Source organism: Pelmatolapia mariae, linkage group LG10_11, assembly GCF_036321145.2.
Source record: "Pelmatolapia mariae isolate MD_Pm_ZW linkage group LG10_11, Pm_UMD_F_2, whole genome shotgun sequence".
Classification (NCBI taxonomy): domain Eukaryota; kingdom Metazoa; phylum Chordata; class Actinopteri; order Cichliformes; family Cichlidae; genus Pelmatolapia; species Pelmatolapia mariae.
Window position 1 is genome coordinate 36,983,124 of NC_086236.1, and position 24,720 is coordinate 37,007,843.

Consider the following 24,720-nt stretch of genomic DNA (forward strand, 5'->3'; position numbering starts at 1 on the left):
CTTTCTTGTCCTTTAATCTTGATTGCTGCGAAACAGTTTTTCACGTTTCAAAGTTGGATTTTGGAGGTTTCAGGCTCACGTAAACATCGTACAAAACTGAGAATGATGTGTCCTGCCTGACCAGGCGGTGGTGCAGAGTCTGCTCAGGATTACCTGTGATGGATGATGTTGTTTAATGATGTCTCAACAGCTTCAAAATAGCTGCTTCTTCTTTTTTCCTCTTTATCTTTGTTTTTCTTTCAGCCAATCACAGAGGAGCACATGATCAGTTTATTACCCCGGCTAAAGAAAAAATGTTTAGATGTAAAATTTAAAACAAAGTCACTCCTAACGTTTATCACTAATAAAATAGTTACAGTTGCTACCACAAGGGGGAGCTCAAAGATCTTTACTGTAAACCCATGACTGGTTCTGAGAAACAATGCAATGTGCAAACCGCTGGGATGAATGCGAGCCCTTAGTATGCATTTCAATGCCAGTTGAACGGCATTGCATACAGCCTAAAAATATCTTCCTGTTGAATCATTTCAGCGTGTTGTTTGATGTGTGTCGTCCTGTAAATGTCATACTTGAGTCTGTAGGTGTACAGCAGGTTTTGACACTCACACTAACGCACTCTAGATTTTCCTGTATTCAAATGTTTAGACCCTGCGAGTCTCGTCGTCCTTGTCGTGTCATATTTGGGGTTAGTCTGAGTATTTAACCAGAAATCTGACACAGGGGTCAGTCAAATCATGTTTTCAAAATGATAGTGTATTTTATCTAAGTCATAAATTGTTGACAATGTGACAATAAGTAGTTAAAGTGCTGTTAGGTATTGAGGCATTTCAAACGTATTATAAAAACAGCTTTAAATTTGTGAAACTATGTTACATTCAATAGATCACACTGGATTTTTGATCCCATAGTCATATATGTCACATTTGATATGTATTTGTTTTGTTTTTACAGTCAAGAGTTTCATTTTCACAACTTAAAAATAGGTACAGAAGAGTGAGGGTGTAACAGATTTCCAAAGAACAGAAGAAACAAATGATCTCGTAAATCCTTTTATGTAATAAATACAAGTTGTAAGTGAGACTATGGGGTCATTAATTAACGTATCTATGAATCAGCCTTGATGTGTGTACTCTGACAACACGCGCAGGCTCATCTGACAGTAGTATGATCACTTCGCAGCAGATGGCCCCGCCCCTCCCTGAGCCTGGTTCTGCTGGAGGTTTCTTCCTGTTAAAAGCGAGTTTTTCCTTCCCACTGTCACCAAAGTGCTTGCTCATAGGGGGTCATATGATTGTTGGGTTTCTCTCTGTATGTATTATTGTAGGGTCTACTGCACAATATAAAGCACCTTGAGGCGACTGTTGTGATTTGGCGCTGTATAAATAACATTGAATTGAATCACTCCATTTCTACATGGATTCATTGAAACCAATGAATCTTCTTCTAAACTTAGTGTTAACATATATTGGACAGCCATATTCAAATGTCTGCGATAGGCCAGTATCTACCAATAGCATCACCAGCAACCTTCAGCTGAAATGGGAATATCACCTGACTGAAACCAATGAGAGCATATTAATCAATTTTACCTACATATTTACAAGAGCAGTGCAGACTGCCTGCTCTCTGATAATGCATATTTAATGTTTAGTTGGTGTCTGTGGCAGAGAGTTCTTACCCTGCTGCCTACATCCCATAAATCCCCCTCAGTCCCACGAGGCTTCTGTTGTGCTGCTGTCTACCACATCCGATGGATTCTCCAACTGGATTTAGGCCGAGATAAACTTCAGAAGGAACCAGCCTCACTGTTAGCATTTACAGAATCGATATGGTGACACCTTTATCGTGTCCTTCATTATCAGAATGTGGAGAGCCACGTAAACTGAATCCTCTTCCTCTGAGCAGGATTAAGAACCATCTCAGTGCATTTAATATGGATTTGAATACACTTGACCTCAGGACATGTTTCTTCAGCGTCAGTGTGAATGCAGATCATTGTTTACAGATCACACTCTGCTCGGTCCCCCTGGGTGTGAGCAGGTTTTGGCTCCCACTCTTTGTCTCCACACCACTGTCCACAGGCTACGAGGCTGCACAGCATGCTAACATGTTGTGGCATTTTGCCTGTTTCACAGATTTAGATGCCCTTTTTCTCTGCCACACTAAAGTCCTCCTAGTATTCTGCAAATGTCCTCTTCACAGATCCCTACCCTTCGACTGACTTTATCTCCTCTTTATTTGTAATCAGCATTCAGTGCTGTTCTGTAATCATTGAAGCACTTTGAACACACGGCCAAAGTGCTTCAATGAGCTGGGTCAAAGTGACAGCCAGGCAAGCACTATCCTGCACTACTGACTGTGTCAAAGGTCGTTTGACATTCTCATAGCCTAACAAGCCTCTCCACATGAATCTCATTAGGTGAATGTATCCATATCAAACTGACGTATTGATCAGCGATATTGTCAGGAAAGGGTTAGCAGACTGATTCGCTGCTCGACCTGGATGTGACCATAATGAGATTGTTTTGCTCTAAAGTATTGAATGATTTTTGTCATCAGTTCATGGTGACAAGTTGTAGAGGCAACAACACAACAAAGAAATGGAGAATTTTGTGCTTTTGGACTGTGTGAATTGGTGAGCTAGCACGCAGCCTGTCTGATTGTTTACAGCTACAGATGAGGCTCACTCAGGTGTTTTAGTGCAACACTGACTGACAGCATGGGTGTGATGGTGTCCTGTTCTCAAAGCAAACTTATCAGTACGTCACACTCGTCATGTCCCCTTTTCTTTATCTAATTTGCAGGGCAGCTGTGGCTACAACTGTGGTTTGCCTGCACCAGTGTGTGAATGTGAGAGTGAATGAATAGTGGAATTGTAAAGCGCTTTGGGTCCCAGAAAAGCACTATATAAATGCAATCCATTATTATTATTATTATTATTATTATTATTATTATTATTATTATGCTTCACTTAAGCATTTCTCAGACGTGTGTTTATGTCGACATAAGCAGCGAGATCTCACCGAGGTGTCAGTAAAGTTCAGCAAGTTTAGCACGAAGCAATATTTCCTGTCGTTATTTTTCTGTCCTGCCACATTTCCTCGTGTGATGTCATTCATGTCCTTTAAATAGGATTTGAGGAATTTGGAATGTGGCGTCTGTGTAGGCAAAGTATTCACGTCTATTTCCTGAAGTCTCCGAGAAAAAATGAAATCTCTTAGCGCCATATTTGAACAGGCGGAGAACGCTGCTCCTGTGGTAAAATCAAAGAGGGAGGTCAGTGGAAGTGCAGCACGCTGTATAAGCTGCCACATATGCAATGGATGTCAACTGAGGGATTATTTCATGTGAATAATTATCTTCTAAACAACTGTCCCACTGAAACAGCTGCTCAACAGTGGGCACAACATCTTGTACATCCACCAACCTAACTTCTGAATTCACGTCATAAAACAGTTTCAAAGCTTGTGTGGCGATATGCAGTCAGCTTCCCATCACTGTCGGCCTGCATGCAACGCCTGGTCGGTCACTAACCATTCTGAATTATGTATTGGCTCCATCTGAGTCTTGGCTCAGTGACATCCATTTCTTTGTGGTTAACATGTCTCAGCTCCTTATTCTCTGGCTGAGTAAGAGCTGAGGACAGTGTGAGCCCACAGCAAAGACAGGAAGCTGGGGTCAGCTGTGCATCTATAATGCAGCTAAACGCTGGGCAGGACTAATGTTGGCCTATAAGAATGACTTATGTCAGTTTGGTAGCATACAGGTAAAAATGAAGGATTATGAAAATAAAATAGAATTTTTTAAATTCAAATATGGACTTTTATTTTTAGACATTCACAAATTTCACGCAAAATATGAAAAACCAACCTGATGGGTGGAAATTCAGCCATCGGTAACACTACAAAAGCCACGGACATAGCAGCCTTACTGTAAGTGTGAGTAGATGTATTTGGTAATCGTAATGACATCGTGCTGAAACAACTGGAAAAGCATATCCTGTTTGTATTCTGAAATATATTAATTAGCTGTTAGCATATGAGAACACTGAGTCTGATGGAAATCATTTGCTTTGCAGAAATGTGATCATAGAGAAAATGTTATTATTGAACTGAATTTCTATATTTTCCAGTGGTTTAGTGATTTAGTGCCACTGCCAGTGTTAAAGGAAAAGTCAGAAGGTAATCATCAGGATTCGTTTATTTTCATCTGATATCTGTACAAAAATTCAGAGCAGCCATTCAGTCAAGAGCCAGACCAGCTGCTGGTGTTCCTAAAGGGTCGACCAGCTTGACAAATGGGACTGTGGGTATTGTAGGTATACTGCAGCATGACTGATCCGGCCCAGTTGGAGCAGTTAATTACCCAGGAATGTGCGTATCAGCTATATGTGTAATATATTCCTTACATCAAACATGTTTAATTTGACTACACAAAGCAGCAGACATCCTCTAATTGTGTCTCTGGCCTCGATTAAAGTGTGGTATTGCAGGTGTGAGCGATTTACTTTGTCATCTTGTTTGCATGCACCTGTGTGCAACCAGGAAGAGGTGACTGTTTGCTGTGTGTGTAGATACTCCATGTAATTTGCTTTTCTCCACACTGTGGTCGTCCTTCACTTTCTCACTTCTCCACACACAAATCATTCACAGAGCTGCTTCCACACCTCTGCTTCTTGTGTGGGAGTGATGAATGCGGATGCTACCCCACACATATGGGCGTGTGCATAAATAGCCTCAGTTCATGCTGCAGTGGAAACATCAGTTCTAAATATGGAATCGTGGGATTAAAAATAGCACCATCATTCAGTCCTTGCAGGCCAAGCATAAGCTCATGTTTAATTCAGAAAACTGATATTTAGAACTCACACTTGCTTCACCCGTGACACTGAACCCACTGTGGTGCTTAACAAGCACACTGCGGTAACACTGTTTCATTGTCAATTTGCATTACATCCTTGTTAGTAAGCATGCAAATCAAATTAATCCCTCATCCCAGCGGGGACGTCACTGACACAGTTTGAAATGAAGTTACAGTTTCAAGGCTTGGTGGGAAGCGAGGAGTGATCATCATAGCTGGCTGTAGGCTAATGACGTCTGCTCCAAGGACAGCAAGCATGGCCACTTCCTGCCATGTTCTTGACACATGTTCCTGAATCATTTACTCCTTCACTGACATCGCTGAGCCCACCGACATCACATCTCTTATTCATTCCACGTGGGCAGACAGCTGAGGGTAGGAGGGCACCTCGTGTTTTCCCTCAAACATGTGTCAGCTTCTTTAATCGCATAATAACACATGCAGAGATATGCATTAATGCAGACTCTGACAGCTGAAGGTTAGCCGGCTCCACGGGGCTAAAAACATCCATGAAGTCCAAAGTAGAGGAGAGGAAGAGCATCGCTCAAGCCAGGCAACAAATGTGCAGGTCTTAAAAGTTAACATCTTATAATTTCACACGTATTAAACAATAAACACCCTGAGACGCCGCTTCCATGTTTAACTTCGATCATTTAATTTTGCTATATGCTGTACCTCAAAGATCGATTCTTGCACGTCTGTTCAAAAATATCTTATAAAATGTGACTGTGTGAGTCTGTGGGTAGCACTTACACGTCACCCAGTAGTAGGTCGTAGTTCTGTAGGTCGTAGTTCTGTAGGTCGTAGTTCTGTAGGTCAGGTCATCCTTAAACACAACCGTTTCAGACACAGCGCCAGGATTAACTCCACTTTTATGGGATTTGTTTGAGACGGGATGAATTCTAATAATAACTAATAACATGTTCGTACAGCTTATTTTAGCCAATTTAAAAATGGGGCTTTGGGCAGCCTGTTGCAAAAACACATCATTTGTTCCTGTTTCTTTCTGTGAAGAACGTCAAAGATAGTTTGGCAGGAATGAAAACAGTGTTTTTGCACCAACAATGTGATTCTTGTTGGTGCAAGCTGGAAATTTGGCATTTCAGTATCGTGTGCAGTGTATTCATAAAAAATGTAGGAAACTACAGAGAGGAGTACAGAAGAAATGGAGGGCTCTTCTTCTGCAGATAAACAGTATCTGAGAGTCATAATTTGAAAGAATAGGAAGACTTGATGATGGAGGACCTGAGAGAAACATCTTCTCCTTTAACGTGATCAGAAACGGTCTCAGTCTTAAAGGAAACAAAGTCCACCAAACACCAATGAATCATTCATCACACCGTACAATAACAGCTTCCCACTGCAAGCACAGAAATCCTTACATAATTATTAAACAAACACATATTTGTTAATAGATTAACAAATCTGGTTGTGTGTTATCTCATGTAAACAGGGCTGTAGCAATGCTGTAAAACACTGCTCGTTTACTCCTTTTAAAGTTGTTAAGCTCCTTGTTCAGTTCTTTCTACAACTTGTGGAGGAAATATTAGGCTCATAACTGCTTTTGTTCAGCAAACTGGATCAAAGTGTCAGAAAATAAAACAAATACAGTTTAGGGTTTCAAAATGACAACACTGATGTGTCTTTTACAGAGCAGTCGGTGTATTTCTGCATTTCTCCATCTCTGTTTCCTGTGTCATATTAGAAGAAAAGCATGATGATATTGGATATGACTGTCATATAAATACACTGCATTTATTTCTTCTTCTGTTAGTCACATGAGCCTTTATAATGACAGCGGATGAAAACTTGAACAGCTCTCTGCCTTAAGTGAACTTGTGACGACGCAATCAGCTGTTTTTGCCTTTTTCCCCTCAGTTGCTCAAACATCACAGAGTTATTTGTAGTTTTTAATCCTTTTGTACTCTGAGCTACACAACACAGACCACAGACAGAAATTGCTCATGAGTTCGCATATTACATATTCCTCATTTTACAGAGTGAATCGAATTAAGTGCTCAAACATATTTTCTTTGACAGCCTCGCAGATACATTCGTCTCTATTTCATGCAAAATGGAGGACGACTTTAAAAATGACAAACTGTCATCGTGTTTCGATGAAGGTGACTGTGCGTCCGCAGCGTGAGCGGGGTCAGGACGGTGGGTGGGCGCCGGCAGAGGGAAGTGAGAGATTCACAGAGGAGGTGTGATAGACTGTAAACACCTGTGTTTATGTATTCTGATAAAATATTCCATTTGAGATGAAAGATCGGCTTTCTTTCCTTTTTTTATTCTAAGCTTTATTTTTGCCATGCTGGTAGCACTGTATCAGTCATCAGATCTGACTGCACTGTGCAGTCGACCTTTTTGTGGAAAACACACACTTTGCTTCACATGTAGTAACATCTGTTATTTTTGTCTGCTGTTCCTTATTCCAGTTAAGAAGGAACATTTTTGGCATTCGATGTCAGAAAGGCCACGTTTTTCAGAATGAGTCGTCATATTCAACATTAAGAGTCTGAGATGAATTAAATATGATAGTGATTGTCCCCACATCATAAACCTATTGTGTTCTAATTCGAGTGACTGCCAAGATTCCACTTTTTCCATCCATCCGTTCTCTTCCGCTTATCCTTGTCAGGGTCGCGTGGGGCCTGGAGCCTATCGCGGCTGTCTGAGGGCGAGAGGCGGGGTCCACCCTTTATTGAAAGCACTTTGTGTTTTCAACTTGTTGACATTCATCAATACTCTGTCTAAAATAATATGATATTTCTTACAGTGTTCGACTGCAAAGACTAATTGAAAGTTTGGAGATCAAATCTCTGTGACGTGTGTGCTTCACAGAAAAGCAGCCAGAACAAGAAACAAACACAGAATGACAAACATGGTTTTTATTTTATTTTTACAGCAGTGCTTTTATTCTGACGATCTTTTTGTATTTTTATGAAATGGATGTGCTGACACTTTGGAGGCTGTTTGTGAACCTAAACTTACCCCGTGTGTCGTCCTCTGTGAGTGTAAGTGGGCAAAGTGCAGATGGAAATTCCAGCGCTGCTAGAATGGTTCCCCTTTTCCTGTCTACGCCCCTGTGTTTCCTGCCTGCTGTATATGACTAGGTGTGTTGACTTTGAGATTGGAACATCGGACTTTGGGGTACATATTTGTCTGACTGTGGGAAAGGGTGTTGGTTTCTTTGGGTCGTTCGCCAACTAAACACTAAATCTCCACTTGGAGCTTGCTCAGGCTCCTGACGTCAAATCAGATAGTGAGGTCCTGTTCAAAATGTGGTTTAGCCTAATTAAAAGCCTCCCAGACAACGTCTCAAGTCTTCTTTTGTCACAAAAGCAGTGTGTACTTACTCCTTGTGCTTGTACAGCCTTGTCATAGACCAGTCCACTGGTGCCATTAGCAGTCATGTGAGGGAGCTGCCCTTTCTAATAAGCATCTGTGCAGAGATGACCTTTTGGTGAAGGTGTCCTCACTTCCCTGGAAGTTAAATATATATATATATATATATATATATATATATATATATATATATATATATATATATATATATATATATATATATATATATATATATATATATCTTTTTTACAGAATCCACAGCACGGATGGAGCCCTGTGATGTGTCAGCGTGTCTGTAAACCAATCTCGGGACTGCAAAATTACTTTGCAAACTGAGTCTTACAGGGCCCTGCCTCACTGCACCTGAACAATACAGTGGTTCATTCATGGATCAGCTCCTGCCTTCTCTCGCTGTGATGAAAATCAAGTCTTTGTAAGCCGCTGCAAAGATGAGGCGAGTGGAACTAAATAGGATGTAGTTCTCAAAAGTCGTGTTTATTTCAAAATAAAATCGTTTAAATGCCTTCGATCTGACTCATCCTTTGGTGTCTTCACTGCAGCAGAGTTGAACAAAGGCACAGGCAGATGACATTTTATTATAAGGTTTACAAAATACTGCTGCTGCTGAATGATGTAGCAGGCTGGCTAATGATGGGTCTATACCACAGTAAGTGGTTCACAAACCATTTCAAAAGCAGCAACAAGAATCAAAGGACTATACTCATACAATAGTTTCAATTTTAGAAGCCAAAATGTGAATAAAAACAGAATGTGATGACTTTAAGACTTTAATGAGAATAGCAAACATGTTAAACGTCTGATCTGAGAGAATGAACCCTTTTCTGTACAGTAACAGCTGATTTTGATGTTAGCAACTTGGGAAGGGGGAACAAACAGCAGGAAACTAAAAGGAGTTTCTCAGAAGTGACGATGGGCAGAGGTTCATCAGTCTGTAAAAACTGTTTTCTGTTTCTGGGACAATTATGAATCCTGTAACTATCTCATCATCTACAGTACACGATGTCAAATGATTCAGCGGACCTGGAGAAATATCTGTGTGTGAGGGACGAGGCTGAAAGTCAATATTGGACGACCACGATCAGGCTGAACTGCATGAGTCTGTAAAAAAGTCATGATTCAGTCCTGGAAATCACTGCATGGGGTCAGAAGCACTTCTGGAAGTCACTGTCTGCAAACACAGTTCACCGTGCCATCCACGAATGGAGGTTAAAGCTCCAGCGTGCAAAGAAGAAGCCATATAGAAACAAGCTCATGTAAAAGGAACCGAGGAAAAGTGGAAAACTGTTCCCAGGTCAGGTGTGAAGTTCTTTTTGGAGAACATGGTTCTCAGTTCAAAAGCATCTTTGATGGTCTGTGAGTATTTGTGGCAGTGATGGCTTGGACGTGTAGAAAGACCATCAGTGCTGAAAGGTACAGACAGGTTTTAGAGCAACATGTGCTCCCAGCTACACACTTTATTTTTGAAGGATGGTTTTGCATATTTCAGCAAGACAACGTTAAACTGAAATTTGCATTTAACGCAACAGCATGGTGCTGACCTGCCTGCTACCCCAGAGAGGAGACCTGGGACTTTAATCCTACATCAGCTGAGGAGGAATCAGCATTACTGTCCCAGCAGCTGGTCTCCTCAGCTCCCAGATGTTTGCAGACTGTGGTTAAAAGAAGAGGGGATGCTACACAGCAGTAAACATCTCCCCTGCCCAACTTTCAAATTCAAAACGACCTTCTTTCTTAAAATGTTGATTTTCTCAATTCAACCCTTTGACGTGGTTTGTGGGATCTCCGGGTTTGAGAGATTTTCAAATCATTGCACACTTTTCTTTAAATTTACATTCCTCACAATTTCTTTGGCATTGAGTTTGTGTACAACTGTAAGCCCGTCTGTCAAATTGATTTATTGCAGCAGAATGCAGTTAAAGTCTGGTGTCTGTGCCCCACAAATACGACACACATGGAAATGAGCAAGTGATGAGCAAACATACCTAGGAGACACGTCAGAGCGCATTCTGCAGGTTAAATAGATCGACAGTCTCACAGGGTTTCCTCCATTTCTGTGATACCAACACTATCGATTAACATTTTTCCAAGCAGCACAAAACTGATGCCTTAATAACTAAACACTCACTTGTCAGGTCCTTTTAATAAAGATTTTTCCTCCTAAAATATTTGAATCCTTGTATTAAAGTTACAAAGAAACTACGTTACAGACTAATATCTGCAACTCCAGCCAGAAATAATCTTACACTGAACATTAAAGCACTATTTAAACACACACAGCATCCCGACAGATTCATGCGGCTGTTAGTTCTTGCTCTAGTTTACGCGCAGCCTCTCAGCTAAATAACAGTCGAGGCGCTGCTGCAGTGCGAGCTCTGTCCTCAGATTCACACAGCGAGACGCGTCTTTACGCTGAAGTGAAGCAAACGCCATGAACACACTCGCTTGGTCGTGGGTTACAGACACACAGAGACGCAGAGACGTGTGTGTGAATAGGTTTATTTGATTTACAGACCTGTACATGTTTCCATCAATCCACCCACGGGAGCATCACATTCCAGTTCTAAAAGAATACCCTTTGACTTCTCGGACACCTCACGTGTACTGACGTCCTCTAAAAATAAAAATAACTTCTGTTTTTTGTTTTTTTTCTCTTCTGCTCAACATGAGTTTATTTATACAAGACTCTTGTATGACAAGAAGCATTTCCTTGAGACATCACTTCAGTGATTGTTAACATACATTTATGACAGATAAAAGGACGGACTGGTGCTAAATCAATTGAATTTTGGCAACGTGAAACTCGGTTCATGGCTCGTCTGATCAGAGCGAAAGTTCCCACTGATGACAGATGACGACATGCCAGCGCCGAGAGGCCGGGACGTCGATGGTGCGAGGCTGTGGCTCAAAGAAATCCCTGATCATTAAATGTGCAAAAATGGTTTTGAATCTAAAAATATACCAACAAAAAATAAAAACACATAAATGAGCTTAATATAAATTGCATCCTTACAATGAGACTAATGTGTCTTAAAAACAACCCATTGCATTTATTTCTGTGTCTACATGTGGGAGATGTCCAATCGTAATCCAGCTAATGCAAAAGGGGCGTGTGTTGTTTCAGTATGACAGGAAAAAGGTTTCCAACCCAGTGACACATGGCTAAGTCTATTATACTGAAGCCTTAAATTTCCCTTTATAGAATATTCTTCAATATGTAACAAACAAATAAATACATTGCATCCAAGCCATCATTTACAATATATTAAAATCGCTGCATGATATAGCTTTATATATATATCTCTACTGTAGGTATTCAAAAAGTCCTCTGATAACATTACAAAGGAAAACAAGATCAATAAATGGAAGGTAAGAAGCTTAGTTCGTTAAGAAGATGAAGGTGGTGTAAACACATCGGGTGGGACAGAATCACATTCAGAGAGCTCCACGCAGTTGGAGGAAGAAGCTAAAGCTAATGATCTGGCAGCAAGGACACAGCCCACACAGCACCCCCCACACAGCCAGTGAGTCATGCTCACACATCAATGCTACAAGAACAACCTCGGAGCCTCCTTTTGGTCCTCAGCTGAGGTCAGTGCATCCTCTGCCTTCTGTGGTTCCTTCCAGGTCTGCAAAGTGCATCTTTTTTTCCCCTTAAAACCTGTGATTCCATTAGTGGCTCTGAGGTTTCACAATAATCACTTTCACCCTTCACGATAGCTTGTATTAATTATGTACAAGCTACATGCTACAGCTTTCCTCACTGACAATTTTTGTTTTGTTTTCTTCGCGAGAGATGTGTACCCATGGAAACGACAGGCAGAAATAAAGCTCTTTCAGCTCTTTAGGGGGATTCCTCATTCATCAGTTTCCAACGATAAGAGCTCGCGTTTCCTGTTCCTGCCTGGGATTTTGATTCCCCTCGCTAATAAACTGATGACTGCATCTCCAGCTCTTTCCAAAGATCCTTTCTTCTAATCATGCAATGGGATATCTGCAATTGGAGGGGAAGGGCCTCTTTTCACAATGCCTGTTATTGTAACCGCTGATGATTGGACTGCGATCCACCATTAAGAGCGACTCGGTCCCTGTGTGGGTGGGTGGTGTGTCCAGAAATTCAAAACCAACCATCAGAGAGCAACCTCTTTAAAGGGAAACCGAGCTCACTGATAAGGCAGTGTGAAACAAAAAGGTTGGTTTCTTCTAAATGTTTTTCGTATTGCTTCTCGTGTACATAAAAACACAGTCAAAAGACTAGCATGACATTTACTTTTGGAAAAAGCATGAATAGAATAAATTATAAATATAAATTATATAAACTATACATATCCAGTGTCCACTTTAAATTGCCCAGACTGCATCATCACGGTTAGGAAACAATCATAGGCAGTAACCTCCAGTTTCAAACCCGACATAAACAGAAAACGACAGACAAACAATCCGAACATAACGTGTTCTCATCCAAGTGCTGAAAGCTCAAAGTGGAAACGCACACGGGGCTCAAAGAAACATCTGCAGGTGTGAAAGCTCCGACTTTAAGGCTTGTTCACTGACCTTTCCCAAAGCAACACATTTTTGGCTCTAGCTTGTTTACATGCACGGCAAAACCTTCACTGTGAAAATACTGGATTTATGGTGTAAACACTGAATTTGACGTTTCTGCTGTTACTGCGGTGAGACTGTGATGAGTAATGCGACATCGGTCGCTTGTTTGAAGAGATAAACAACGCCTGCACCGCTGCTGCGTTTTCCTGCGGTTGCATCACTGGCTCCTGGCATCTCGTCCGTTTACAGGCTTCAAGCACAGAAAGCCAGCGTGCGAGGGCGCCACAGAGAAACCGATGAGGCTGCTTTAGCTTCAGCAGAGCATGCGTGGCTTAGTCGAATGCATGTAAACATAGCTAGTGATGAATTCACGAGGGCTGTTGGCGGTCAGTGCAAATCTGAAGGAATGTAATGATGCTATGGCACTTGTTGCAGATCGACAGCCGATAAGAGACAGACAGGCAGACAGACAGGGCAGGTTCATGGTCAGCATTCAGTAGTGTAGCATCAGGAGGGCTTACGGCGGACTTGGCCTGCACCTTATCCTTCAAAAGTTCAGTGGAACCTCACAGACAGAGGCGAGGAGGACACGATCTAAGTGGAGGGTGGGTTGAGCACCTTCTCACCGGGCTGTGGTTTAGAAGGAGGGGCAAGACGCTCCCTCTTTCCAGCTCCGAGTCACCTCAGCGAGACTGTAAAAAAACAGAGAGCAGCAGGAGCCAAGAGGAGGAGGAGGAGGATGATGATCTTGGGGGAGGATGACTGGGAGCATAAAGAAGCCTTTCTTTTTATCGCCGTGTAGTCATCCTTTGTCAGGTTTGGTTGTGCATTCAGGTAGCTCCTCATTTGCTCGTCACCTGAGAGGAAGAGAGAAAAAGGTGCAGTTAGAGCCTGGCCGCACCACGGGCAATTCTCCTGTAATTAATGCTGAGGTGAAAGCTCCCGGGCCATCTGGTACGACCCTTCACACCAGGACCAGTGTTGGGTCTGTTCCCACAAACCCCGCTAGTTCTAGAGACTTATTCATCATGAAAGAAAACAAGACAGTCGATCGATTACTTGCGCAAGGGAGGCCTCGTTGGTATCTTAGCTCATCACGAATGACCCCAACGATGGCCTCCTCTCGCTGCCTTTTATTGAGAGACAGTTCACACAAAACACAGCAAAGCAACGCCCACATGGTTCTAAGACATTGTATGTATATGTGTGAACTTCTGTATGTAAGTAAGAATGTGTGTGTGTGTGTGTGTGTGTGTGTGTGTGTGTGTGTGTGTGTGTGTGTGTGTGTGTGTGTGTGTGTGTGTATGTGTGTGTGTGTGTGTGTGTGTGTGTGTGAGAGACCTCCTGCTGGGCAGGAAGCTTACATCAAAAAAGACCTTCACAAGGATGTTGCCTGTAATAAAAGACTACAGCCCCCCACCCAGAACCTCGAGAATCTGGGGAGAGGGACAGTGAAATTCCTTTCGTAGGGATGGTAAGCATAAAAATGACAAACATTTAACAATTCACTCTAACAACCAGCCTATGACCTAAATATGCCAGCGCATTACGCTCTGTCTAACGCAGATCCTCCCCAGTCTGCAAGCTATAAGCCACAGCAACATGCGGCCGCTGCTTCTCCAGATGGAGCCGTATATTCGATGTTGATGCTGCCTCGGTTTCTATGTCAAACATGCCATCGGGCATACGCAAAGATTAATGAGGGAAGGGTTTGTTGAGGGTAAAACACGGTCATAACACGAGGCGATTAAATGATGAAGTGACTGAACGAAGAGGCCGGTGTTATTTGACAAGCCAATCTAACTTCTAGCTGCTGATACGAACACAAACAAAGCTAATGCGTGGAGAAGGCGTGGCACCAGAGGGGGGACTTCACACCAGCTGGAGATTAGACCATTAAGCTTTCACGGTGCCACACTTGTGATCTCTTCAGATTGGATGAGTGAGGGATGGCAGAGTGTCCCGCTGTTTGTTGTGGTCATTTACGTTGCCCTGGACGCTCCAGTGCACATGCTAATGCTGCTGCTACAATGGGATTATTGCGAGAGAGCTGAGCAGAGTGATTTTCTGAGCGTCTCTCAGTGAAACACACACAGGTATATATAGTGCACATGTAGACACACACACTGAGAGCAGCCGGGGTAATTAGCATAAACAAGAGGATCAGCATATGCAGATCCAGTCCTCTCTGGGATGAAGCATTTTTCTCCGTTATTAGTTCCAGTTGTTGCTGTAAACTCTGAATTGTTTATGAGACAGACTTGAAATTACAATACCCAAACGCTAGTGTGATGGAGAGATAATTAGAGTTGTGAATGCTTTGATATTTGTGGGACTGGCCTGCCTCCTCGCAGCTTTACAATTACTGTGCTGGCTTCTGCAGCAAAGTGGAGGACTGACTGATTTGGCAAGCAAACAAAGACTAATCAAAGCAACATGCAGCAGTTTTTGAAGCAAAAACACGTCGGCTGACACGGCTGCAGATGTGATGGAGGAGCGACGAAACCAGACTGAAGGCCAAAGATACAATAAAGAAAACACGGGATTCACGTCATGAAACAGGAGCCTCTGTGAATGCAATAAAAGCTATACAAGTCCCACCACAGCCTGCCTCTGTACTTCCCGTGTGTGTGCATATGCATGTGTATGTGTGTGCGGTCTGCCGGCACGGTGAACCCAGCGAGCCCTGCTGACTGAGGACTCTGAGCTTTTGTTGAATGATAAGAGGGGGAAGAAGGAAAGTATGTGCCTGCAGCTGTATAAACAGTTAGAACTGTTAAAGTTTGGACAGCAGTGATTAAGTCAGAGTTTTGCCTCATGATTTAAATTTCCGGGATTGCAGTCACTGAATAAATGAGCGTGAAGGTCCGCTGTCAGATCTCACGCCGATCTTTTCATGGCCCCCGGCTCGGGGACGTCCTCGAGGTATTGTGCGGCGGGGTGGAGGGAACCTGGTCAGCAGAGGCAGTTCCTCTTGCAAAGGAAGTTAATTGGATCTCGGTGTATCTCATCTCCGTCTGGGATTGCTTCGCCGGAGATTAATAGCTCGCGATGTATAACAGCTTAAGCGATTACTGCCTCCCTTCATCCTCATTTATTCAGCAGAAGTGTCTTTTCTCTCCTCACACTAACTTCCACTTCTTGATGGATTCAGACACTTTTTCAAATTGAAATATTCTCCCTAAACTTTTCCAGCGCTTTATAATTTCCTATTTGTCGGCCTGTTTGGCAGAGAAGACGGCTGTACACAGCGGTCAAAGTGAGCGTGAACACGTGTCATCGCTGAGCAGGTAATCTGTTGTCTGTATTGATCTTGAATCAGACCCAAGGGAGGAAATGCTACCTGCCAGTGACTGGATTACCCTGCGCATCAAATCTGTTGAGAATCAATTGCTTGGAACGATGTGGTTGTACTGCAGAGCAGAAATGTCACAGGCAGACTCAACTCTGACCTCATGCAGCTGTAATCACTGTTCTCTATAATTAGCACCGTTTGACAGCAGGAACGAAATGCTTTGGCTGCTGTGTGTGACAGAGAAGTGATGAGGCCCTCAGGCCGAGAGCACTGAAACACAATATGCACGGCGGCGGAGCCTTTCGTATCACCTGTCATTAGCTATGCACGCTAATCTCACCCTGCAAATGGGAATGACACTGCAGGACGTACAGGACAGCACTGGTGTTTCGATATTTTGCAGCCCATTAAATACAAATTTTATGCCCCGTATGTTTCTGCAGAATATGTTCTGAAGCATTCTGCAAATTTTGAGATTGATTTTCTGCCTTCAAGGCAGCCGTTGCCTCCCATCCATCAGTGCTCCATGCAAATCAACTTGTCAAGCTCTCACCTGTAATAGGTAATCAATCACAGTAAACATTTGGTTGCTGTGAGTGATGCTATGCCATACGGTGGTGCAGCTTTCAGTGTTAACTGTTGAAAACATTCTTATTCTCAAGACGAATATTTACACTGTTGTTTCCACAAAGGAGGCTTTTACACTTTTCTGACTTGGTGTTATACGAGCAAACCTGAACTGATCGGTGCCACCACCAACAGCGTCTCGTCGGTTGTAATCTTTGAATTTTAATTTCTATGTTTATTTATTAAAATGTGCAGGATGAGCACATACATACATACATACAGATAAACAGGTTTTCTCAGGCAGATCATTCTTTCTACCGTCTGTGTGAAGTCGCACTCTCAGACAAATTTTCCACCTAATCGACCGTTGCTCTCAAATACTACAGGCAGCTGCAACTTTGGCCGACGATCACAGTTTCCTGACCTGAACTCTGTCCATCCGGTCAAAACTCCAACGCCCCTTTGTTTTCTCGTTTGTCTATCCTGGTTACACCAGCAGACGGGACCTCGGCTCCCCCCCCCACAGACAGATTATTAATAGCAGGTAGTGAAAAAAGCCAATATTACAAGCATCAATTGGCAGTTTTTTTCTGTTTTGGGTACATAAACCAGTTTGATAAATATTTAGAGGTCAAATAAACCCAGACAGGGCTCCAAAGAACGGAGTAAAAGCCCGGCCTTTCAGCTGTACATGATAACCTTTACAAAGAAGTCACGGCAGATTTTCTTGTCTTCCTAATCAGGGAGTCAAAGTTTATTCTTGTTATTCTTTACCAGCAAATACAGTAAACCCCCCCCCCACTGTGCAGAGTCTGCTGGTTTGCTGCCAGTTATTGTGTGCTTTTCTGCTGAGTTAATAATTAGGGAGGTTTTGCACCATGTGTGAGAGAGTGATAAAGGCAGGAAATAGGAAAGGCACCTCAGGTCCTGATAAGATGCCAAGTAGTTGGTCGAATAACCACAATTCAAAGAACGCCTGAACGCCCGAGTAGACGCCAAATGGATTCGTGTTTATCACCTGCACTGCTGTAAAGCTCTGCGTGGCCTCAGGTTAACGTATCGTTCAACGTCTGAATGGCCTTGTTTTTAGGTGCCTCCCAATGAAAAGGGCTGCCAGGTAATGAGAAGGGAGCTCTGTAAACGTCAATGAGCTGAGACTGTCACTACTACGTAGCTGCTGAAAGTGTCTTTAGGATAAAAGGCAATTTACCTGGTCATACCTTGACTGAAGACGGGGGCTGTGTTGCCTGGTTACACCTGAAGAGAGAAGAATCATTTTAGCATCTCGCTTAAAAAACACACAATTCATTGAATGTTTATGAATCCTCAGTTTTTCTTCACGTTTTCATCCTGATTTCCATCATCACATGTCCACATCCTGTTTCTCACCAAGCTGCTGGCTGCTGGAACCTACGCTCGGTCTGCACCGTCAAAGCTCACAGGCATGGCGGATGAGACAGATCTGCTGTCACACATCACCGAGTGTAAATGTGGACTGGATAAATGTGTGCGAGAAGGGGAGGGGTGTGTGTGCAATGAACTGGAGCTATTAATGGCAACCCTGCAGCCAAAAAAAGCTAACAACCTAGAAATAATAAAGCAATCTTTACGGCTGAAATTAGACAGCCACACTCCCCCGAGTTACTTGTTCAGCTTTTTATAAATAGCTCAGAGTTTCTGAGGACACACTCAGAGGAGGAGGAGGGGGGGGGGGTGCAAAACGCTGTGTATAAATTGGGGCTTTATAGCGTGAATGGGGTCTATAAATAGCCGAGTCGTGGAACAACCCTCGTTCGACAAAGTTGTGCGTGTTGTGAGCTTTCTCGGTCCCCGAGGTGCTGTTCGCTGTTTGTTACATAAGAGCTGCTGCTGTTTCAGTCTGATGGGATATTTAGCACAAATCTGTTGTGTAGCGCGCAGGTATGAAAGCTGCGTTTGCTGTTGTATCGAATGGATTGACAATAATTTATTTATGCTTCAGATTTCCACAGGAGCACGCTGTGGGTGTGGATTCATCCTGTGTAATGTCTGTATACTCACACGTATTACTCGACTCTGAGCAGCATAAGGATTTATTACATACTGATTAATACAGATTCAAAACATTTTTTCTTTTAGTCTTTTATACAGGGAGACTTAAAATTGTACTGGTTTTGAATCCAAGTGAGCTTAATGCTAACTTCCATACACCTCCATATGAAGTATTTGTATGAGGACACGAGTCTGTGTAGTGTGTAGAGTTCTGCACATGCTGCAACATCAGCGTTGACCTAAACAGTGTCATGTGAAAGTTAAGGGCTTGTGGTTGGACATAGTTTGAGTGAACATTTGCCATCTGCTATGCAATCTGCAATAATGTGGTTGCATCTTTGGCCACAGCCTCGTATCTATTACTGGCACAATGGCAACAGTGTTTTTTTCTTTGAGTAAACCCACCAGAAGCCGCAGCGTGGCTTCGTAGCTACAGCAGTGATGTATGTCTTTGAAACCGTATATTAACATTTCACAGAGGAAACATCGACAGCGTGAGCGGCAGCTTGGACTACAAATATGGCAACGACATTAAAACGTTCCTGTGGTGATTATTTTGATCAAGCTGGACAAAAAAAGCTCGAACAGGGTTTGGAAAACACTGGGAAACAACGAGTGACTAAGTCGATCGAGCGAAGACAGACTTCAGACATCAGACTGCCATCCTGTCTAAAAACGCCCGTCATCTTCAGCAGGAAGGAAGTCATTTCTTAGAACGCTGGCACCATGGGAGCAAGCCGACGTGATAAAAAAAAACAGGAAAAAAGTAGTCAGAAGGAAACAAGAAGCCTGAAGAAGGACGAGTATGTTTTTGCCTTTTAAGGCTATGACCTGCTCGTGTTTGAAGGAGGGAAAATATGAATGTATGAGTAGGATAGGCGGTAGCTGGTAAAAGTCTAAGTGAGAACAAATTGATGGCTACAACAGCTTGTGTCAGCTCTGGAGCGTTTTTAGCTGACTGGGACTTTCTGCTGGCTCGGGGCCTTTCTGGGTCCTCTGGGTTGGCACCACTGTTGGCATCGCTCGGGCGGCGTGTCCCTGGCTTGCCTCAAACTCAAGCGTAAATAAAAAATCTCAACCCAATGTTTCTGCACTCTGCTGACAATAAATAATACAAGGATTACTGACACTTCCTCAACTTCTTGCAACTAAGATGATGTGTTTTGAACTTGTAGAGGTCTTACTCAGAAAGGCAGTGGAGGACACGTCGAGTAAGAATGAAATATTTAAAGAATGAATGACTCAATAATACATGAAATAATGATGAGTTATTCAAAAACAGTCCGAGTCACTTACTGGGCCTCGGCTTTATCTTTGTCATCCAGGAAATAGAGCGCGGTGGCCAGGAAAAACATGCCCCCCAGGACGATGATGAAGGGACAAAGCATGAGGGCATAGCCCAAACTCAGGAACCGCCACAGTGCTGATGTAGTGTACTTCTGCTGAAGGGCGTCGGAGATCTGCAACCAGGCCAGACGCACATACACAATGACACATGACCACAACCACAAACACAACAAAAGGAAAGATTGTACTCATTCAAAACCTTATCTTTATTTATCTCCTAATGCTCTGACACACTACAAGCTGCTCACGCCCTCACAGCGTGAGTTCTGCATATTTCATCACTGCAAAACCGACACATGATGTAAGACACCTTGTTTTTGTCCTAAAATAGGCAGGATTTCACAGCTAATAGCTCATCTGAAGGCTTCAGCAACACCAGCATTCAGTCTGTCGTGCGCAGTGTCGAGAAAAACAACAGCTGGAGAGCGGTGGGAGTGAAGTGACCATCTCTGCCTCCCAGAGATTGCTGCTCTGACAGTCGTGACGGAGAGGAGGCTGCTGCTGGTAGCTTTTAGCAGACTGTGGGCTGTCGAATCTATGGGCAACAATAGGTCGCTAAAGCACAGGCGTTTCTTGTTATGTCAGCAAAAGCCAGGTTTTCTGCAGGGAGAGCTTGAGAAATGCTGACAGGAGGACCGCACGCGTGCAGTATGTGCTCCTATGTGCAGCCACGTGCATGCTTAATAAGGAGCCATTACAGAAAGGGAGAAAAAGGTGGCAGAAAATCAACGTGTGACCAAATCTCTCATAGGTCCAGCAGCTGTGTGTGTGTGTGTGTGTGTGTGTGAGGCTGGTGCAGAGGCCATTTCGTCAGGTACAGTCAATTGTCTGCAACTTGCAGAGTGCAACTTGACTAAAAATACGTGGAGAACAGCCGCATGTCTAATTATTGAGCCAGAAAGCATTTCTTGGCAGATTGCTGAGAGATTGTCACCGGCGTTCCCCTGCCACCCACTCTGCCTCTGGCTGTGTCCTACTTTACAGTATAGGTGGAGTCCATCGTGTCCTTCTCGGGGGATTCGTTTTGGTGTACGCGCTGATAGACAGAAATCTTTGTTTTTTTTACACGACAGGAAGTGGTATCTGTGCGGCATGCGGGCACCGATATCTGCAGGCGCTGCCATGTGGCGCAGGCACGGCGTACTGGAAACGCCGCAGTGGTTTGTTGTGCATGATCTCCGTGTCTCTTCGGTGCACACGTCAAAACCTAATTGTGAACCGAGACGACTGACTCACTCGCTCACTTTCTCCTGTGGTTGCTAAGCAATAACCACTGGTCTGTTTTTCTTGTGACTCTCCACTTTGCTCATTCACAGTATTTGTGACAGTGTGCACGGGCGACTGCGTATCTGCCTGCACTCAGCCTGTGCTGCGACAGGGCCATGGCACTCGTGTGTCTAACCGCTGCACAACAACAGAGCGCTGACGCACTCGGAGCAGTCTATGCTGCGGTCCTGGGTTTGTGGAGGTCTGAGAAACCCCCGGCTGTTGGCTGTGTCACTCAGAGGTGAACTGTGACCCCTGAAGCCTGGATGCAGGCTTTAGTGCCTTAAATACTGAGCTGTGTGTGTTTATCGACATTTGGAGCATGGGCAACAACCGCTAAGTAATAATCTTATATCGGACTATATAAAAGGCATATATAAGGCGATATAAGGTTGATGACCTCAATGCCAGCACACATCACATGACAGCTCAGCTGATATTCTTTCAGATATCCAGTTGTCTGCTCATAAACGGCAATTCCTTCCTGCTGTTTTAACCTCGGGACACCTTCTGTGCAGCTGCAAGCAGCTTTGCAACCCGCCTCCACCCCAGCTCCTCTTTTCATGCTGTTTCTCACCTACTCAGTTTCATGTCGGCTGTCCACATGTTTAAGTAGACAACAAAGCCGCGCTGCTATAGTCCCGTCTAAATAATCTGTTATTTCAATTAATATTTAATCTGCTGGTTAATTTTCTGTTTTACTTGGTAAAATTCAGGAAAAAAAAGCTGAGAAGTTTTATTATACCAGTGCTGACTCCACCTGTTTTATTTATCCAACATAAAGCACAATGATTTCAAACAGAGAAAAGCTTCAAATCCTCCCTGTCGGCAATACGTTGCATTTTTCCTGTTGCGACTGATCTGAACTGTTACGTTTCTGTGGTTAGACTATTTGTTAGAGCACCGATGGAGCCAGTAGAATCAAGGTGATTGAGTCACACAAAGGAAAATCTCTCTGTGGCAAATCTGTACAATATAATTGATCTATTGAATGTGCAGGCACAATGCAGTGCCAGCCCCTGAACCTGAATCACCACAGAATGTGTATTTTTTTAAGGACTGGCTTTGATCAGTCTCTGTAAATCATTTTCTGCTTCTTTTGTTACACTGGCTTAGACACTGTTTCAACATTTTCATTTAAGGAAGAAAACACTGCGGCCTTCTCCCTGCAGCTCTGCAGACACCTGCGTCTGCATGAGCCTGTCAGGCCAGTTTGATTCACTAATCAAACACTTCCACTGCTTTTGTTAACGTAGCTAAGCCAGGCTGCGAGCCAGGGCACAACAATACAACACAATGTAAACACATAACGATAAGGCGGTTATGATAAAGTCAAGTGTGTGCATAGATTGCGACACGCTCTATGGCCATCACATTACTCGCCATGATTTTGTTCACGCTTCGTGTACGCTGAACAAGAGCGCACACCGTGTGCCTCTGTGGAGTTACTATTTAACATCGTTTAATCTCAGGTTGAAATGTGAAGAATTTTACTCGACAGTCTGAGGTGAATCCTGTCTCACACTTGACTGAATAGCAAGCAGCACTTTCACTCGGGCCCCCTAAATGCTGTTCTTTGGTTGTATACTTGCAGTTTGAAGGGTGGGATGTGGGGCAGGGGTCTGCTTGTGACCTTGAGAGGCCCAGCGTGGCGGTAAGAGCCATTTTCGTCTCCTGACCAGTTGAATACAGTAACAGAGGCCCCTCCTGGGAGCCACGAGATTTACTAGAGAAAGCCACTGACAGCCTGAAGAGCAGCGGTGAAATCACAGCTCTGTTCACAGGTCTCCTGAGATGTGAGCTAAAAGCTCCACTTTGCACCGTCCTACTTGAAGCGAGAGCTGAACATCGTTTGTGTTGCAGCAGTACTGTCTAGACTCACAACATTGGTTAAACCTTAAACACATTCCCTCTTCACACCCAGATCATCACACAGTGTTGTGTTGGGAGAGTCTTACCAGGCCTATCAGGTATGGACTTCCTGCATCACCCAGGAGATGAGAGGTGAAGCTCTGAAACGCGACAGCTGTTGCTCTCCGCGTGGGTATAACAACAAACTGCAAAAACACATAAAGAAACAAAGGCTGAAAAATGCAGCAGATTGCACAAAGTAACTGGAAAACGGTTTCTTTGCCATGTTTAAATAACTCCTGCAGTCATGAGGACAGCCCAGGCACACCTGCCAGTCTCAGTAAAAGTTGTCCACAGTGGTTTGTCTCCACACAGTCACCACAAACCCAAATCCAGGCGCTGCTTCGTTCACCCAGCTCAGCGGAAATCCAATTTCATTTGGCTGATTTGAACTTTTAGATACTAAAACATACATCAGAGAAAAACCTCCCCTGTGTTTGTTTTCACCAGCGGGGAATGACTCAGTCGAGGCAGCAATTATCAGCCCCGCCTGAACTGTCGGCCCGCTCGCACATTTCCAAACCTGCAACTAATCTGACGACCCCATTGGTTAAGTTTGTCGCTGGAATTTCCAGTGACCCAGAGGAGAAGTACTGGTTTCTCAATACTTACCATTAAGATGTCCGCTGTTATGGCCCAGTTGAGGAAAAGCAGCGTCTCTCCAATAAAGATGCAAACCTAAAGAAAGAAAGAGATCGTTAACACTCACACGACTGTGATAGGTCAAAAAAAGAAAAAGCTGGCGATGGTGCTGTCGCGTGTGGGAACACAGCAGAAAAATGCTTTGGCTGTGGTGGTTTAAAAACCATGTTATTATTTGTGGACACGCAGGCCTTGGTTGTGGTACGGCTAAGCTGAGCATGTAACCCACAAGCTGAAGAGCAGCACCGGATGATAACAATTGTTGTTGAAGCTCAGTGTGGAAAACCTTCAACTTGCTAAATCTATACGGGTGGAGGAGAAAACTTGAAATAAGACAGGAACACACGGGCTGCTGGTAAACAGCACCGAGGGATCGGTCCAACACGGTTTCACACAGCCGACTGATGTGTGTTTCCTGCTGGGGAATAAAACTTGTGCTGGTGTTTCAGACCTACAGTGTAGTACAGAGAGATCACAGAGGGAGGCTGACAGCAGACAGGTCTGCTCTGAAAGCTGCCAACCAGACACCGTGACCGACACGTCGCCTCTTAGAAGAGAGACGCAGGGCCGTGCGCTGACGAGACAACAGCTGCGAGAGGTCAGACGGCCTCGACAGAGCAGCGCCGACCGCCGCAGCCGTGTCACGCCTTATAATGTGACACATCTGTCAGCGCTTTGCCATGAAACTTGAGCTGATCACTTACACGCGCTGCTGTACTGTAAGATGATTTAATATTGTACAGTAGAGCGAAGCCGGCTAAAAGCAGTGACATCATGTGTTTGAAATTATGACCTCGTAGTGTTAAAGGACTGCTCTCTTTGTTGCCTGGTAAAAAACCCAAACCTCTGTTGTTGGACCCGAGACACAGCGTTCGCCAGAGCAACCTGTA

The 24,720-nt window shown here is 43.7% G+C and overlaps 1 protein-coding gene across 3 annotated transcripts in view; it reads right to left on the reverse strand.

Annotated features, from left to right (window-relative positions):
• Positions 1–10,715: 10,715 nt before the first annotated feature.
• Positions 10,716–24,720, reverse strand: part of spns2 (SPNS lysolipid transporter 2, sphingosine-1-phosphate) — a 57,556-nt gene continuing 43,551 nt past the window's right edge. For 2 of the 3 annotated variants that reach the window (XM_063488411.1, XM_063488413.2), the window contains 5 exons: positions 23,801–23,866; positions 23,236–23,334; positions 19,961–20,124; positions 17,854–17,890; positions 10,716–13,628 (listed from right to left, as the gene is read on the reverse strand). In XM_063488411.1, coding sequence (XP_063344481.1) covers positions 13,614–13,628; positions 17,854–17,890; positions 19,961–20,124; positions 23,236–23,334; positions 23,801–23,866 — 381 coding nt within the window. In that variant the 3' untranslated portion in view covers positions 10,716–13,613. Of the gene's footprint in view, positions 13,629–17,843; positions 17,891–19,960; positions 20,125–23,235; positions 23,335–23,800; positions 23,867–24,720 lie in introns of all 3 variants that reach the window. The other variant, XM_063488412.1, reaches the window with a different exon arrangement.